This window comes from Lithobates pipiens, unplaced genomic scaffold (assembly GCF_037356315.1).
Source record: "Lithobates pipiens isolate NorthernLeopardFrog02 unplaced genomic scaffold, aLitPip1_a1.2 Scaffold_1, whole genome shotgun sequence".
NCBI classification, from domain to species: domain Eukaryota; kingdom Metazoa; phylum Chordata; class Amphibia; order Anura; family Ranidae; genus Lithobates; species Lithobates pipiens.
Window position 1 is genome coordinate 185,896,812 of NW_027507685.1, and position 14,578 is coordinate 185,911,389.

At 48.3% G+C, this 14,578-nt stretch overlaps 1 protein-coding gene across 2 annotated transcripts in view; it reads right to left on the reverse strand.

Moving 5' to 3' along the window:
• LOC143980386 (carbonic anhydrase 12-like) overlaps nt 1-14,578 on the reverse strand; it is a 95,440-nt gene that overhangs the window by 3,851 nt on the left and 77,011 nt on the right. For both annotated transcript variants that reach the window (XM_077479000.1, XM_077479001.1), the window contains exons 6-7: nt 6,823-6,915; nt 2,811-2,874 (exon numbers count right to left, since the gene is read on the reverse strand). In XM_077479000.1, the coding sequence (XP_077335126.1) occupies nt 2,811-2,874; nt 6,823-6,915 (157 nt within the window). The remainder of the gene's footprint in view (nt 1-2,810; nt 2,875-6,822; nt 6,916-14,578) is intronic.

Consider the following 14,578-nt stretch of genomic DNA (forward strand, 5'->3'; position numbering starts at 1 on the left):
TTTAGGCTGGGTTTCTCCTATGTGTCACAGGAGTGCAATTCGTTTTGCACTCCTGTGACCCGTTTTCAGTAGAGCGCGCTCTGAAGTCTGCTCTCCACTGACGTCACTGCTATCAGTCGAGGCACCGCGTCATCCCGAGTCCGAAGTCTGGATCCGCCAGCTGCCTTTATTGATGGCAGTCTCAGCGAGCCACAGCTCAGTGCTCCAATGAGCATGGAGAAGCAGAGCAGGAGAGATGCTAACTGACAGTCAGCATCTCTCCGCTTCGGAAGGAGTGAGAACTGAGCCATCAGTGATATTCGATGGCTCGGTTCTCAGTGCAGAGATGCCGGGGGACAGCTGCAGCATTAGTCTGATGCTCCATCCACCGTAGTAAGTATGATTAGCAGGAAAAAAAAACACCATACTTCTCTTTTAAGAATCGTACACACTATAAGAAAATCGGCCGACAATTTTCATCCAAAGAACTTACGTGCGATTATAGTGTTTACACAACTTTTGACAGCTGATTCAGACTTTTCGTAAGAAAATTCCCAACAGGGACAAACTCTCGTATGGGAACAGAACAAACATTTTTTGTACGATTTTTTGTATAAGAAAAATCAGAGATGAAAGACTGCGCATGATCAGAAACCATAAACAACAACGACAAAAAAAAGCTTTTCTCGTATGAGAATTTTCATTTTAATACGAGTTCCGATTTGCTGTGAATCAACAAGGAAAATCAGATGCTCGTTCGCCCGATTTTTCTTATAGTTTGTACCCTACATTAGATGTAGTGGCTGAAATTTTTTCTTGAAGTATACTAACGAACAGAAAATTGAATGATTGTTCTTAATATGGATATTGGCATCCAATTTTCTAATAATGTGTACTAGGCTTTAGATACACTAATTGAAGCTGGACTCCAGCTCACACTTTGTAAGCCTTTACAGCAAACAGTTTTTTTCCTTTTGGGATAAGGGTTTTACATGAATAAATAAAATTGGACTATTGTAAGTACCCTTATTAGTGGTAAATGGTTTGTCTCATCCCTGTAACTGCTACATCTGCAAAAGAGCTTGTTCTTTTTAAAAATGAGACTTACTGGCTGAAGCATCTAGTGAAAATAATGGAAAGAAAGACCAAGGCTACTTACACACTGAGGCGCTTTACAGGCGCTAGAACGCTAAACGCTAGTAAAGCGCCTCTCCTGTCACTCCAGTGTGAAAGCCCTCGGGTTTTCACACTGATTTGGTGCGCTGGTAGGACGCTAAACAAAAGTCCTGCAAGCAGCATCTTTGAGGCGCTTTAGGAGCGGTGTATAGAGTGCTCCTAAAGCGCCCCTGCTGAGTGAAATCAATGGGCAGCCCCGGAAAAGCAGCTTTGCCGGCGCTTTAAACCCTTTTCCGCATAAAAGCGGGGGTTAAAAGCAACCCGCTAGCGGTTGTAAAGCCCCAGCACCTCAGCGTGAAAGTGCCCTAAAAAAGAGAGCAAATGCAGCCATCACATCTAAGAATTGGTCGACTGCAATATAATAAAATGTTTGCTTTTGGATTTAATTTCATTTTTTTTTTTCAGCTCCATATTAGGACAGCAATGTCCATGCTGTAAAAATCCTTCTTCAAAGGGGCTATTTCAAGAATAGTGAATGCAGCACTTCAATTCACCTAAATCTATGCATAAGTGAGCAGATGCTGATAGATTTCTGAATATCTTGTATAGATACCCAATTACTTTTTGGTCTTAGATTGGTCTAAAATTGCCTACATTGCCTGAAAATTTCCGAGTTCATGGTTTGGACATGGGTGTCTTGCATTTCATTGAAGGTAATTAGTCCCTTGGAATATTGGGGCAGTAATAGGGATGCATGTAGATGATCTTATTACTGAAAAACAAAAACTATTCTGATCTATTGTTTTCCCAAATTGCCCGTTTTACTATGCTAACTTAGAATATACCACAATCATTAAATCATGGCTACATCCAGCAAGCCACACCATGCAATTTACAAAACCTATTACCCACATCTGACTGAGTATGGCATGTCGCTATAATTTCTTTGGACCCAAGTACCCCAGTCCAACATTGTTGTTACACACTGGGGGAGGTTTAATAAAACTGGTGCACACAGAATCTGGTGCAGCTGTGCATAATAACCAATCAGCTTCCAGGTTTGAGGGTACGTTCACACTTAACGTGGGTTTGAAATTGTGCGAGTTCAGCTGAACTTGCATGATTTTAAACCCGTATTTCAGTGCGAGTTCGGGGGCAATTTGAAAGACATCGAGTTCGGGGGCAATTTGAAAGACATCTGTGCGGGTTCATGCACAGATGTCTATTGAAATTGCCCCCAAAGTCACCAAAAGTAGTGCGGGAACTACTTTTGGAAATCTGTGTGGCACCACAAAGTCGGCATTACACCAATAGGGACAGTGCCGTTGCCGAAAATAGCCTGCAATTTGGCATGTCATATTGCGCCGATGTGAAGGGGGCTTAATTGAAAAAGCTTAATTGAACAAGCTGAAGTTAGAAACCGATTGGTTAATATGCACAGCTGCACCAGATTCTGTGTGCACCAGTTTTAGAAAATCTCCCCCCACTATGTAAAACGCCATGGTGAAGGTATGCAGGTTAGAGTATGGACAATATATACAGTGAGGGTAATATTCATCAATTAAAATACCTATTGCTACAAATATATACAGTTCTTTTGAAAAATCCAATCAAAAATACATATCTAAGTGAAAAGATAAAACAAAGACATTTTATAACTTTTTTTAATACATTTTATGGTGTACCAATATATTTCTAAAGGAAGAGGAGCTTACCTTTGTAGGCCACGTAAGGGAGAGCATCAATTAAAGGGACAAGAGCTTCATTTGTTGATCCAAGCTTTAATAAAAAAAAATCTTTTATGATGGTCTGAATACAAGACACCAGAAGTATGTTAGCATTCAAAATGAATCAGAAGGTGTGGGCAATGTACGGTGGGGCAGGGTGTGGAGCAACCATTCTTAAACAGGGTTCTGTGGTACTCTAGGGTTTCTCCAGAGGTTGCTAGTGGCTCCTTGAGCTATGGCTAACTGACCTTCCATCTGAGGGTGCATATGAATATTTACAGGGTCAATGCCACCTGGCAAACACAAAGGCATAACACCATTGATCTTTTTAGATGTCTGTTTGAGTGGCATTCTGACCACAACTGTAAGGGGGGGCAGTCTTTTCACTGATCACCAATGTTAGATGCATTTTTCTAATGACCCCCAATGACTTGGTTGTAGCATGGGTTCCTCATGCCCCAAGTGTTTCAAGGGTTCCTCTAAGGTAGGGGTTCTTAACCTGGGGTCCGTGTACCCCTAAGCGGTCCATAGATGGGTTTCAGGGGGTTTGTGAGGATCAGATAAACAAAAAAAATACATTTACTATACAGTCCGGCCCTTTTTCCCAACCAATGGTTTCCCCCACATTTAGCATTTTTATTTTTCTGCACAACCACCATCTTGTGCCACTTTATAATAGCAATGACTAATTCTGATTTTGTAGTAGTATTAGTAGTAGTAGATTTGAGCAGAGTTGAAATTGTTTCATTTGCGGCAAATGATTGCATTTGATTTTTGATAATAAGTAGCCATTACTTTTTTTGCAGTGAGTTTTTTCTTTAGATTGTTTAAGTATTCAAAACTTTGTGTATGTCATATTTGTAGGAGACAATCAAATTTCAGGTAAGTTAAGGAAGTGGATATAAGCCATAGAGGTGTTCCGGTTTTCCATAACCTCGATAAAGTCAGATGTGGTGAAACGTATAAGAGCGTGTGTGGCCAGAGCGGAGACCTGAAGTGATATCTGTACTGTGCCTGGCCGGAACGGAGAATCGTCCGAGCAGCTGTAGTTAGTTGAACAGAGAGATGTTCACAGTGTTGTATATGATAAGCGGTCTTCATGTTTTTTTTTTTTTTTTTTTTATTGTCAGTAGGATTTTAATAAAAATCACATGGTTTTCAAACATACTTTACTACTGGAGCACATGTTTTTCTATATAACCATTCCAGGGACATATGTGACTGAGGAGATAAGGAGAAGCTCATGTGGATTCTGGTTTTACCTGATGACATCTATATGGTAAAAGCGTTTTATGCCTTACTTTAAATACGAGAGGCAAAACCTTGTGTTATTGCTGTTATTATTGAGTGTTTTATCCTCCTGGAGTGGTGAAGCACGTTAGAGAGGTGGCATCTTTTGGTGGATTAACACTTTACACAATAAGAGTGAAGCAAATTTGTTTGGATTTGGACTTGTAAAGGGATACTTCTTTACTTATGGAAGCATGTCTCAATCACAGGAGTCACTGGTGCTTGTTTTCTTTCTAAATACATATATTCATTGCGTGCAAAGTTGTGTTTATGTGAATATTTCTGGGCAGGGGGTCCATAGATTTCCTCAGATTCATAAACGGGCCCGTGACTCAAAAAAGGATTTAAAAAGGCTGGTGTAGAGGATGTGAAAGTGTCACTGACACAGTAGTAATATAAATAAAAAATATATATTTACTAAGTTGGTCTGCTGCAGTTAGGATATCCTATACCAGGGATATGCAATTAGTGGACCTCCAGCTGTTGCCGAACTACAAGTCCCATGAGGCATAGCAAGACTCTGTCAGCCACAAGTATGACACCCAGAGGCAGAGGCACGATGGGACTTGTAGTTTTGCAAAATCTGGAGGTCCGCTAATTGCATATCCCTGTCCTATACCCTGTATAGGTAGGGATGTATTCAAATAGTGTAACTGTGTAATTACGGACATCACTTCCGGTCACTAACCCGAACCAAAACTAGACTTGGAGTGCAAGCCGAGAATAAGGACCGAAGTGGCGCAACAGAGCCCCATAACAGAACGCTGGATAGACTCAGTGTCGGTCTAAGGCACTATAAATTGTGAGTGAGCATTGTTTATGCGTTTTTACTGGCTACAAATAAATCTCTTTTATAAAAATACTGCGCAATGATAAATATTTAATTCAAAAATACAGAAAGCTGCGCCAACCCTCTAATTAATTATATAACAAAAATTAGATATTAAATTATGTGAATAATTAATACGATCAAAAAACACCTCAAGTGCATAAAAATCACGAAAGTGCATAAAAATGATAATACAAAAAAAATCCAATCATAAAAAGTTCATATGTAGGTCCATATAATAAACATTTATGTTCTTAAATGGCAGCACCCCAGTGGATCAACACACTCTGAAAGCGCACTAAGTGCCCGTCACCGTATAGTGAATGCGCTTACCAGAGAGTATATAAATTGGAGCGTTGTATATAATCGGTAGGTCACACCAAAGTTATCCTCCTTTCAGTGGGTCAGCTTTCCGTCTCACAACAGTACTTCCCAGACAGTGATATATTCCGTGGTCTCAATAAGGAACTCAGTGGTCCACAGGAAAGAAAGGAACCAACATGGCATAATATCGTAGAGACAATTTATTAAAAATAAAAAGGTAGCACACTTACATTTAGGTCGAAAAATTACAGCGTATAAGAACAACATAAAAAGCCGGCCGGCAAACAGGAGCCCGTCCGGCCGGCTTTTTATGTTGTTCTTATACGCTGTAATTTTTCGACCTAAATGTAAGTGTGCTACCTTTTATTTTTATTTTTAATAAATTGTCTCTACGATATTATGCCATGTTGGTTCCTTTCTTTCCTATGGACCACTGAGTTCCTTATTGAGACCACGGAATATATCACTGTCTGGGAAGTACTGTTGTGAGACGGAAAGCTGACCCACTGAAAGGAGGATAACTTTGGTGTGACCTACCGATTATATACAACGCTCCAATTTATATACTCTCTGGTAAGCGCATTCACTATATGGTGACGGGCACTTCGTGCGCTTTCAGAGTGTGTTGATCCACTGGGGTGCTGCCATTTAAGAACATAAATGTTTATTATATGGACCTACATATGAACTTTTTATGATTGGATTTTTTTTGTATTATCATTTTTATGCACTTTCGTGATTTTTATGCACTTGAGGTGTTTTTTGATCGTATCAATTTATTAATTATTCACATAATTTAATATCTAATTTTTGTTATATAATTAATTAGAGGGTTGGCGCAGCTTTCTGTATTTTTGTATTGTTGTTGAGTGCCATATCGCATTTATTGCTGCTGCCTATATCACACATTGTTAGTTTGTTTTTTCACTATTTTTCCCAGCGCGGTTTATTTTTTCCATAAATATTTAATTCTTATGAGACACCAATGTTGGGCAAGGAGGATTAAGGAACGTCTAGTGGCTAACTAACTAGAGGAACGACAGGATAGTGGAGTGGTTATCCCTATATGAACCAAAGGCAAAACTTTTTCTGGACTCTGGTAAGTCACCATTTTAGAAGGTGGTGGTGGCACAAGAAGTGGGGAAAAGTCATGGTTATTCAGCACGGGTGAGAGTTCAAGCACATGAGAACTTTGAACATACATGTTAAATGCCAATGGACATTTGAGATAAATATTATATGTCTACAGTTTAAAACTGTGATTCTTTTCTGATTGCATTTTACAATTAATGGCACTTTTTATTGTCACGTTGCACTATAAGAAGTTAAGTTGGCACATAAAATATAAAGGTATAAACATTGTATTAGTGGTAATAGTATATAAGCATTTGTTTGGATTGGTGTAGACTAGAGGATGGGTTTAGCGTATGGTTTGGGGAAAACAAAAAGTCCCATCTTCATCAGCATCAAGGATTGGAAGCATCCATACTACAAATCTTTAAACAAAACTGTCTACCGTTTCCTAACAAATGCTACTTTAGAGATAATGCAACTTACTTCAAAAAGTACACTAACTACTGACAGACCATCTGAGTATTGTTTGGCTGTTGTCATATCTCCATACTTTGTATTGTAAAACACGAAATGCATCTAAAATGACAAAAAAAGGTTAAAGTAACTTCACAGCAAGCAATAGACATTTAGGCTACATACACACCAATGTGTTAACAGTAAAATTGGATATGTGTTTTCCCATCGCTTCCATTCTTATACTTAGGGGTCTAAGTATAAAAAAAGTTTGCTTTGTGAATGTCTCAACATTTGCTCAAAAGTCATAAATAAACCCTGTAAGGTTTGTAAAATGTGTGAAATGTCAGTTTCTTTTTGTTATCTTTCACAGTGAGAATATTCCCTTAGGTCCCATTCCCCTTTTAACGTAGCAAGAACATGCGTTGCCGCTCGCAATGTTTTATTTATCGATTCACAAGCTTTTCCACATGTGTTCCACCCATACACTTCAATGGGCTGCCATATGCGCGTTTGCCAAGGGAAAAAAGCTTAGGGACCAAGTTTAGGTATTGAGACATGGTGTGGATTTGACATGATTTTAGCTCAATTTTCCCCTGATTCTGTCTGTGATTCTAAATCGCTAATTGCGAATGGGGCCTCAAATTCTATCCTAAGAGGAAAAAAAGCCTTAAAGAGGAACTGCAGTCTGCACACATACTTTGTAATAAAAGCATCTTTGCCATTCTGAAGCTTCCCTCCAACCACTTTGCATATTTTATACTGTGATTCTGTACTTGCGAAATATGCTGCAGAAATCTTCCTCCACTAAGTCTCGCACACCTCCAGCTCTGCAGCTCTCATTGGCCCTCTTATGGGGCATCCTCCCCTCCCTTCCTGGCAAACTCTCACGAGAGAGCGAGAGAGAGCGCTATGCATGATGTCATAAGCCTAGACTTTTTTCCAGACAAGAAACGGGAAGTGGGCTGTATAAGGTATTTAATGGCAAAAAAAGAATGGTTTTACTATCCAAAGTTAAAACAAGGGCAGAAGATTTAATAGATGGAAAGATGAAAAAATGACTGGAGTTCCACTTTAAAAACATTCAACCATAATGCCCTGTACACACGATAGGATTTTCCGACAACAAAACCGTGGAGGTATGTTGGCTCAAACTTGTCTTGAATACACACGGGCACACAAAAATTGTTGGAAATTAAGAACTTCAAGAACGTGGTGACGTACAACACGTACAACAAGCCAAGAAAAATGAAGTTCAATAGCCAGTGCAGCTCTTATGCTTGATTTCGAGCATGCGTAGACTTTTGTGCATCGGACTTGTGTACACACGATCGGAATTTCCGACAACAAGTTTTGTTGTCAGAAAATTTGAGAACCTGCTCTCAAACGTTTGTTGGCAGAAATTCCGACAATAAATGTTCTATGGAGCATACACACGGTCGGACTTTCCGACAACAAGCTCACATCCAACATTTGTTGTGGGAAAATCCTATTGTGTGTACGGGGCATAAGGGTTAAAGAACATTCTAGCAGTAGAGCAAATAGCCCAACACTACAGGCTATTTTCAATAGACATGTGCACTGCCGAAAAATCTGTTCGGTTTCATTTTAGTTTCAGTTTCATTTGTTTTTTTGTTTTGTTTTTTGTTTTTCGGGTCATTCGTTATGATTGAAAGTCGTTATTTTGAATAAATTTGCAAAAATCCAAAATTTGAAATTTCTGAAAATAGGAACCAAAATTAGAAAATTCAAAGATCCGAAAATAAATTTGACTGTAAAGTCCCATACACTCTATCAGTTTTTCTGCTGAGCTTTTCCTTCGGGGTTACCAAAACCATGTAGTGCAAGGGCCTGCCCGATTTCATACATATTGAAATATTGAAACTCCTAAGGAAAAACTTATAGTGTGTATAGTGAGGCCCGGAGTGAATGGACTAGGAGGGAAGTAATGGAGGGCCGGGCATGACAGGGATGTTTAAGGGAACTAGAGGGTTAAGCTGCAAGCGGATTAGCCTTAGGGGGAGGAGCTGGTGGTGAGTGTGGGGACAGGGGAGGAGCCCTATAAGAGGGGGAGTGGGCGGAGCAAAGTCCAGTTCGACGGAGGGGACAGAGAGAGGAGGCAGTTTTTTCACTGCTCCTCTGAAGATGGCCGAAGTGGATCGACTGCTGGCTGAGCTGCGGCGTCGGGCGGAGGAGCGAGGGCCGGACTGGCTTCGGGATCGCCTCGGAGGACTGGCGGGGTCGGCCGGAGCAGACGTTCGGATGGGTGAGCTGCTACCGCGCGCGCGGAGGTCTCGGCCTCCGGCGCGTTTTTCTCCTGGGCCTGACCCTCGGCCACCTCGTGTTGTGCGCTGCCCTGGGGAGGATCGTTCGCTTACTCCCGCGGAGCGGACACAGGGGACTTTGGGGGGAGCTGTGCGGCCCTCTCGCCGCGGCCCCGGGGGGGGGGGGGGGGGGGTCACGTGGTCGGCGGGCGGCCATCTTGCCTGCAGGGGGGGGCGGTGTGGAGTCTGTTGCTGGGCGCCATGCTGTGGGGGTATGGGGACGGCTCGGGATGGCTCTGCTGGGGACCCGGGGGCTCCGAACAGGGGGGCTGTCGTCCGGCCTGTGCAGGTTGGGGGGAGCTGTGCGGCCCTCACGCCGCGGCCCCGGGGGGGGGGAGGGGGGGTGGGTCACGCAGTCGGCGGGCGGCCATCTTGCCTGCAGGGGGGGGCGGTGTGGAGTCTGTTGCTGGGCGCCATGCTGTGGGGGTAGGGGGACGGCTCGGGATGGCTCTGCTGGGGACCCGGGGGCTCCGACCAGGGGGGATGTCGTCCGGCTTGTGCAGGTTCGAGGATCGCCTGCGGTTTGCTCTACACGGCGGGGATAGGTGAGTGCCCGGGGGTCTGCCGTTCCAGGGGCTGGCAGGGCTGGTTCTCATCACCAGGCTGCCGGGGAGGGATCAGCCGGGAGCGTGGCTGCACCCCTGCGGGCTGCGACGTCGGCCTCCGGGGTCTCTTCCCCCGGGGGGCTTGCACCCCAGCTACCTGGGGTCCGGATGATCGGTCAGGAGGGGAGGTCGCGGATGATGACGAACTGCCTGGTCCAGGTGGTGCGGTCGCCAGTCCGGCATGAGGAGCGTCCCTGGGCCGCCAGGTGAGTCCCCTGATGCGTTGTCCGTGTCGCATGCATTGCAGGGTTTGCTGGGAGTGGTGCTGGCGGGCATGGGGCAGGGTTCGTTGGGGGGTGGTGCGGGTGTGCGCGGGGGGGCCAGTGACGCCTGGGGTTTGGGACGCGGGGTGGCGGGGGTTCCTGCGGCGGCGGTGCCCGGAGGTGCGGGTGCGGAATCGGCGGGTCAGGGGCGGTTGCGGGCCTTGGCGGGGCGTTTTGACCGGGGGGCGGGCCTAGCCGTCGTTAGCGACCCCATGGGTGGCTCCCCCGGCGGGGGGCCTCGGGGTGGCCTCAGATACCCCGGGGTGTACGGCGCCGGGGGCACCTTTGGTGCCGTCTACAGGGGGGGTGGGGCATCGGGGGTTTACGCGGGCAAACAAGATTTGGTGGCGCGGTCGGACATGGTTCGGTTGGCCGACGCGGCGCGGTGTGCGGGGTATGTATGCTTCGAGGGGCCGCTGGGGGAAGCGGTGGTACTTTTCCAAGTGGCGCCAGGCGCTTGCCATTTTGGCTGGCGTCATTGGGGGGAAGAGCCCCGAGCATTGCTTGGCGCTTTTTCTGTTATATGGCGGCGATCGTGGAGGCCCGTCGGGTTTATGGGGGTGGCGTGGCTCCGGTATGATGAGCAGTTCCGGCAGCGCAAGGCGGTGCGGTCGGAATTGCGCTGGGCCCACAAGGACATCAGCCTCGGGATGCGGCTTATGTCGTTGGCGGGGGCCCCCATCTCAGTTTCTTCGGGGGGGGCCAGGAGTGCGCTTACCTTGGGGCTGCCGGCCGGAACAAAGTGGGGGGGGTTTGCTGGCGGTACACCGTGGGGGCCTGCAGGTTCGGAGGAGCGTGCACGTTCAAGCACGGGTGGTCCGGTTGCGGCGGGACTCACATGTGGTCCCGGTGCTGCCGGACGGGGCAGCAAGTTCCGTGTTCGCTGCCTGAGGTGCCGCGGGTTGCGGAAAACTTGTAGTCCCCATTGGAACATCCGTGGGTGGCGGATGACAAGCCGCGGAAGGAGGTGGCGTGGGGGCGCATGGGGGGGGCCGTTTGGGGATAAGCCGTGGCCCGCCTTGGTGGTTTCCCCGTTGGGGGTGGTCCTCAAGAAGGAGCCAGGGCAGTTTCGGCTTATTCCTCACCTTTTTCCTATCGGGGGCTCCGGGCGTGATTTCAGTGACCCTGAGGTGGGCACGGTGTCCTACGCTTTGTTTGACGCTGCGGTACGGGGGTGCGGCGTTCGGGCCGGGGGGCGCTGATGGCCGAGACCGAGGTGGAATCGGCGTTCCGGCTGCTTCCGGTTCATCCGGATGGCTTTCGGCTGCTGGGGTGCCACTGGCGGGACAAGTATTTCGTGGCTATGTGCCTATCGATGGGTTGCTCGACCTCGTGTGCGTACTGTGTGACGTTTAGCTCCTTTTTGGGAATGGGTGGTGAGGGACGCTTCGGGTCGGGAGTCGGTTGTCCACTATTTGGCTGACTCCCTGTGTGTGGGCCCGCCTGCCTCCGCCGTGTGTGCGATTTTCTGTCTACGTTGCAGCACATCGCGGGCAGGTTTGGGGTTCCCTGGGCTGACGATCAGAGGGTGGGCCCGACGTCGGAACTGAGTTTCCTGGGGATCGTGATCGACTCCCGGGGGATGGAGTGTCGGCTGCCGGAGGACGAGTTGGTGGAGCTTCGGCGGGTAGTTAAGGATATTCGGGGTCGGCGCAAGGTACGGTTGTGGATGTTACAGTCGCTCTGGGGTCAGCTGCACTTCGCACGTGGGGTCAGTCCCGTCGGAAGGTTTTTTCTGCCGGCGGCTGTCGGCAGCTACGGCAGGCGTCAGCGTTCCCACCCATTTTGTGCGGTTGGGGAGGGAGCACCGGGTGGATTTGCGGGTTTTGGCACGGGTTTTTTGGGCTCGGACAATGGGAGGGCCAGGTGGGTGGCGGGCCCGGTCGGCAATTTTGACTGGGCTGTGGTCACGGCCGCGGCCGGTTGTACGGGATACGGGGCGTTTTTCAGGGGCAAGTGGTGCGTGGAGACGTGGCCGGAGGCTTGGAGAACGGCGGGGTTTTTGGGCAATCTGGTTCTGTTGGAACTGTTTCCGGCGGTGTTGGCTTTGGAACTGTGGGGGGTGGAGTGTGAGAATCTGTAGTTGCGCATTCATTGCGACATCATGGGGGTGATGCAGGTGGTGAACCGGGTGTCGGCTTCATCCCCTCCAGTGAGACGGTTGATGCGGCAGTTGGTCCTTGGTTGGTTACAGTTGAATGTTTTTTGCTTACGCTGTGTACTTACTGGGTGTGGACCTCGGGTGGGCTGACTCCGTCTCGTTTTTCAGTGGGACAGGTTCAGGGAGCTGGCTCCGGGCGCGGAAGCGGAAGGGGCCCGTTGCACAGAGTGGATTTGGGGGGTTGCCATTGGAGTCGCCGCCGGATGGATCCGGCAGTCTGTGAGTGCGCCCACCTGGGCGGCCTATTCCAAGGTTGGTCTGCAAGGTCTGGTCTGGTTCGGGAGACTGGGGTACGTGATCGAGGCTCCGATTGCGGTTGTTGGTGCTTTATTTTGGGGCCCGGAATATGGAACGGGGGGTGTCGGTTTCTGTGCTCGGTCGGAATATGGCGGTTTTGACGTTTTTGTTTGAGCTGTTGCGGGTGGTGGCCTGGACTTAGGATTTTTGGGTTCGTCGGGCGCTGAAGGGTTGTGGGAGGCGACACGGGACGAGGGATACGCGGAGGCAGGTTACGTTTGCCATCTTGCAGGCGATCTGTGCTCAGCTGGAGCGGGTGTGCTCTTTGGAATATGTGACGCGGCTGTTCAAAGCGGCGTTTTCTTTGGCCGTCTATGGGGCGTTTAGGCTTGGGGAGTTGGTTGGCCCGTCCAAGAAGGTGGCAGGGGGTTTGTTGGCTGGGGAGGTTCGAGTTGCAGTTGACCGGGTGGGGCTCTGGCTCCGCAGGTCCAAAAGGGATCGGCTGGGCTAGGGGGTTCTGGTGTCCCTGTTTGCATTGCCGGGTTCCAGTATGTGCCCGGTGGCGGCAGTACGGGTTTTTCGGGCGGTGAGACGGGGGGGGGGGGAGGGCCCTTTCCGGTGGCATGCGGGTGGGTCCTTTTTGTCTAAGTACCAATTTGTTTCGGTGTTTCGGAAGTGCTTGCGGGTGGTGGAGTTGGTTGCGAGGGATTTGCGTCCCATTCGTTCCGGATAGGGGCTACCACGGAGGCGGCCCGGTGCGGTTTGGGGGAGGCGGCAGAGCGCCGGATAGGGAGAGGGGAGTCTCGGCGTTTTCGTTCTTATGTTAGGCCACAGTTGGTGGTTTGATGGTCATATATAAAAAAAAAAAAAAAAAAAAAAAAAAAACATAACTTTACATGACGCAGGAATAATACAAACGTATCGAGCAGACATTATGTTCTTAGGGTTGCACGCCGGCACTAATCTTTTGGGCTTCCTCTGGGTTTGGGGGGCTGGCGTGGTTGTTGTCTTGTCGGGGTGGATGCCGTGTTACTGGGTGGCGGCTGTTTACGCTGTTGATTTTTCTTTTCGGATGGAGGTCCGGCTCGCCTCGTCTGGATCGGGGGGCACTCCTACGTGTGTTGGGGGGCCTGGTGAGGTGGTCAACGGCCCGAGGGAAGGCAACTTGGGATTTCCCGGAGGGAGGCATGCTTGCAGTGGTTGGGTATCCCTGGACTGCGGGGGGGACGGTTGATGGAGGAGATTGAGAGACGTGTGTCTCGGGACGGTCCACCGGCGGTGCTGGTAATCCATGCGGGGGGGAACGCCCTGGGGGTACGGAGGGTTTGGGATTTGATTGCGGACAGCAAGTCCGATTTCAGGCGGCTGAGCTTCCGTTTGCCGGGTACTGTACTGGTGTGGTCGGGCACTGTGGCGAGGATGGCCTGGCGCTGGGCTCGTTCGGTGGCGAGCATCCACAGGACCCTTATTGGGGTCAATAAGGTGGTGGGGAGGTTTGTGGCCCAACAGGGTGGGATCGTGGTTCGCCACTGCGAACTGGAAGGTTATGTGGGCATGTACCTGAGACGGGATGGGGTTCACGTGTCGGATGGGGGGATTGACTTGTGGTCATTGGGGTTGCAGGAGGATATCCACGTGGCCTCGGGGGTGTGGGGTGGCCCTCAAGGGTAAGGGAGTCACCCTTTTGGGCTGTGGCGGTTGTGTCTGGTGGTCTTTGACGGTTGGCGGTAAATCAGAAGTCATCTGATATGGGGTGGGGGGCCCATTGCTAGGATGGGTCCCTCCGGTGTATTCCTGAACGTTGGAGGGAATACCGTTATGGTTGTCACTGCGGAGGTTGTCTCCGAGCGGTCACAGCTGGAGGCCTGGAAAAGTTACAAGTGGGTACCGCAGTGATTGGTTGGTTGGTAAAGTTGGTTGGTAAAGTTATGGGTCACCGTCAGAGATCACCAGACCGGCCATGTTAGCTATATGCTATTCGTTACCAGTTGTGGGTTATGGTTATATGGATGGTTATATTTATGGTTATATTTATACTGTTTGGTTATTTATATATAGATATAGATATATTTATATATAATTTGATTGGAGTATTTGAGTATCGTAATAAAGGCTGTTATGGCCATTTTACTCCAAAGCAAGGTGTGGTCTCTTACTTTATGGGTTGATAATGGGGTGGAGGTTGGAGTGGAATGG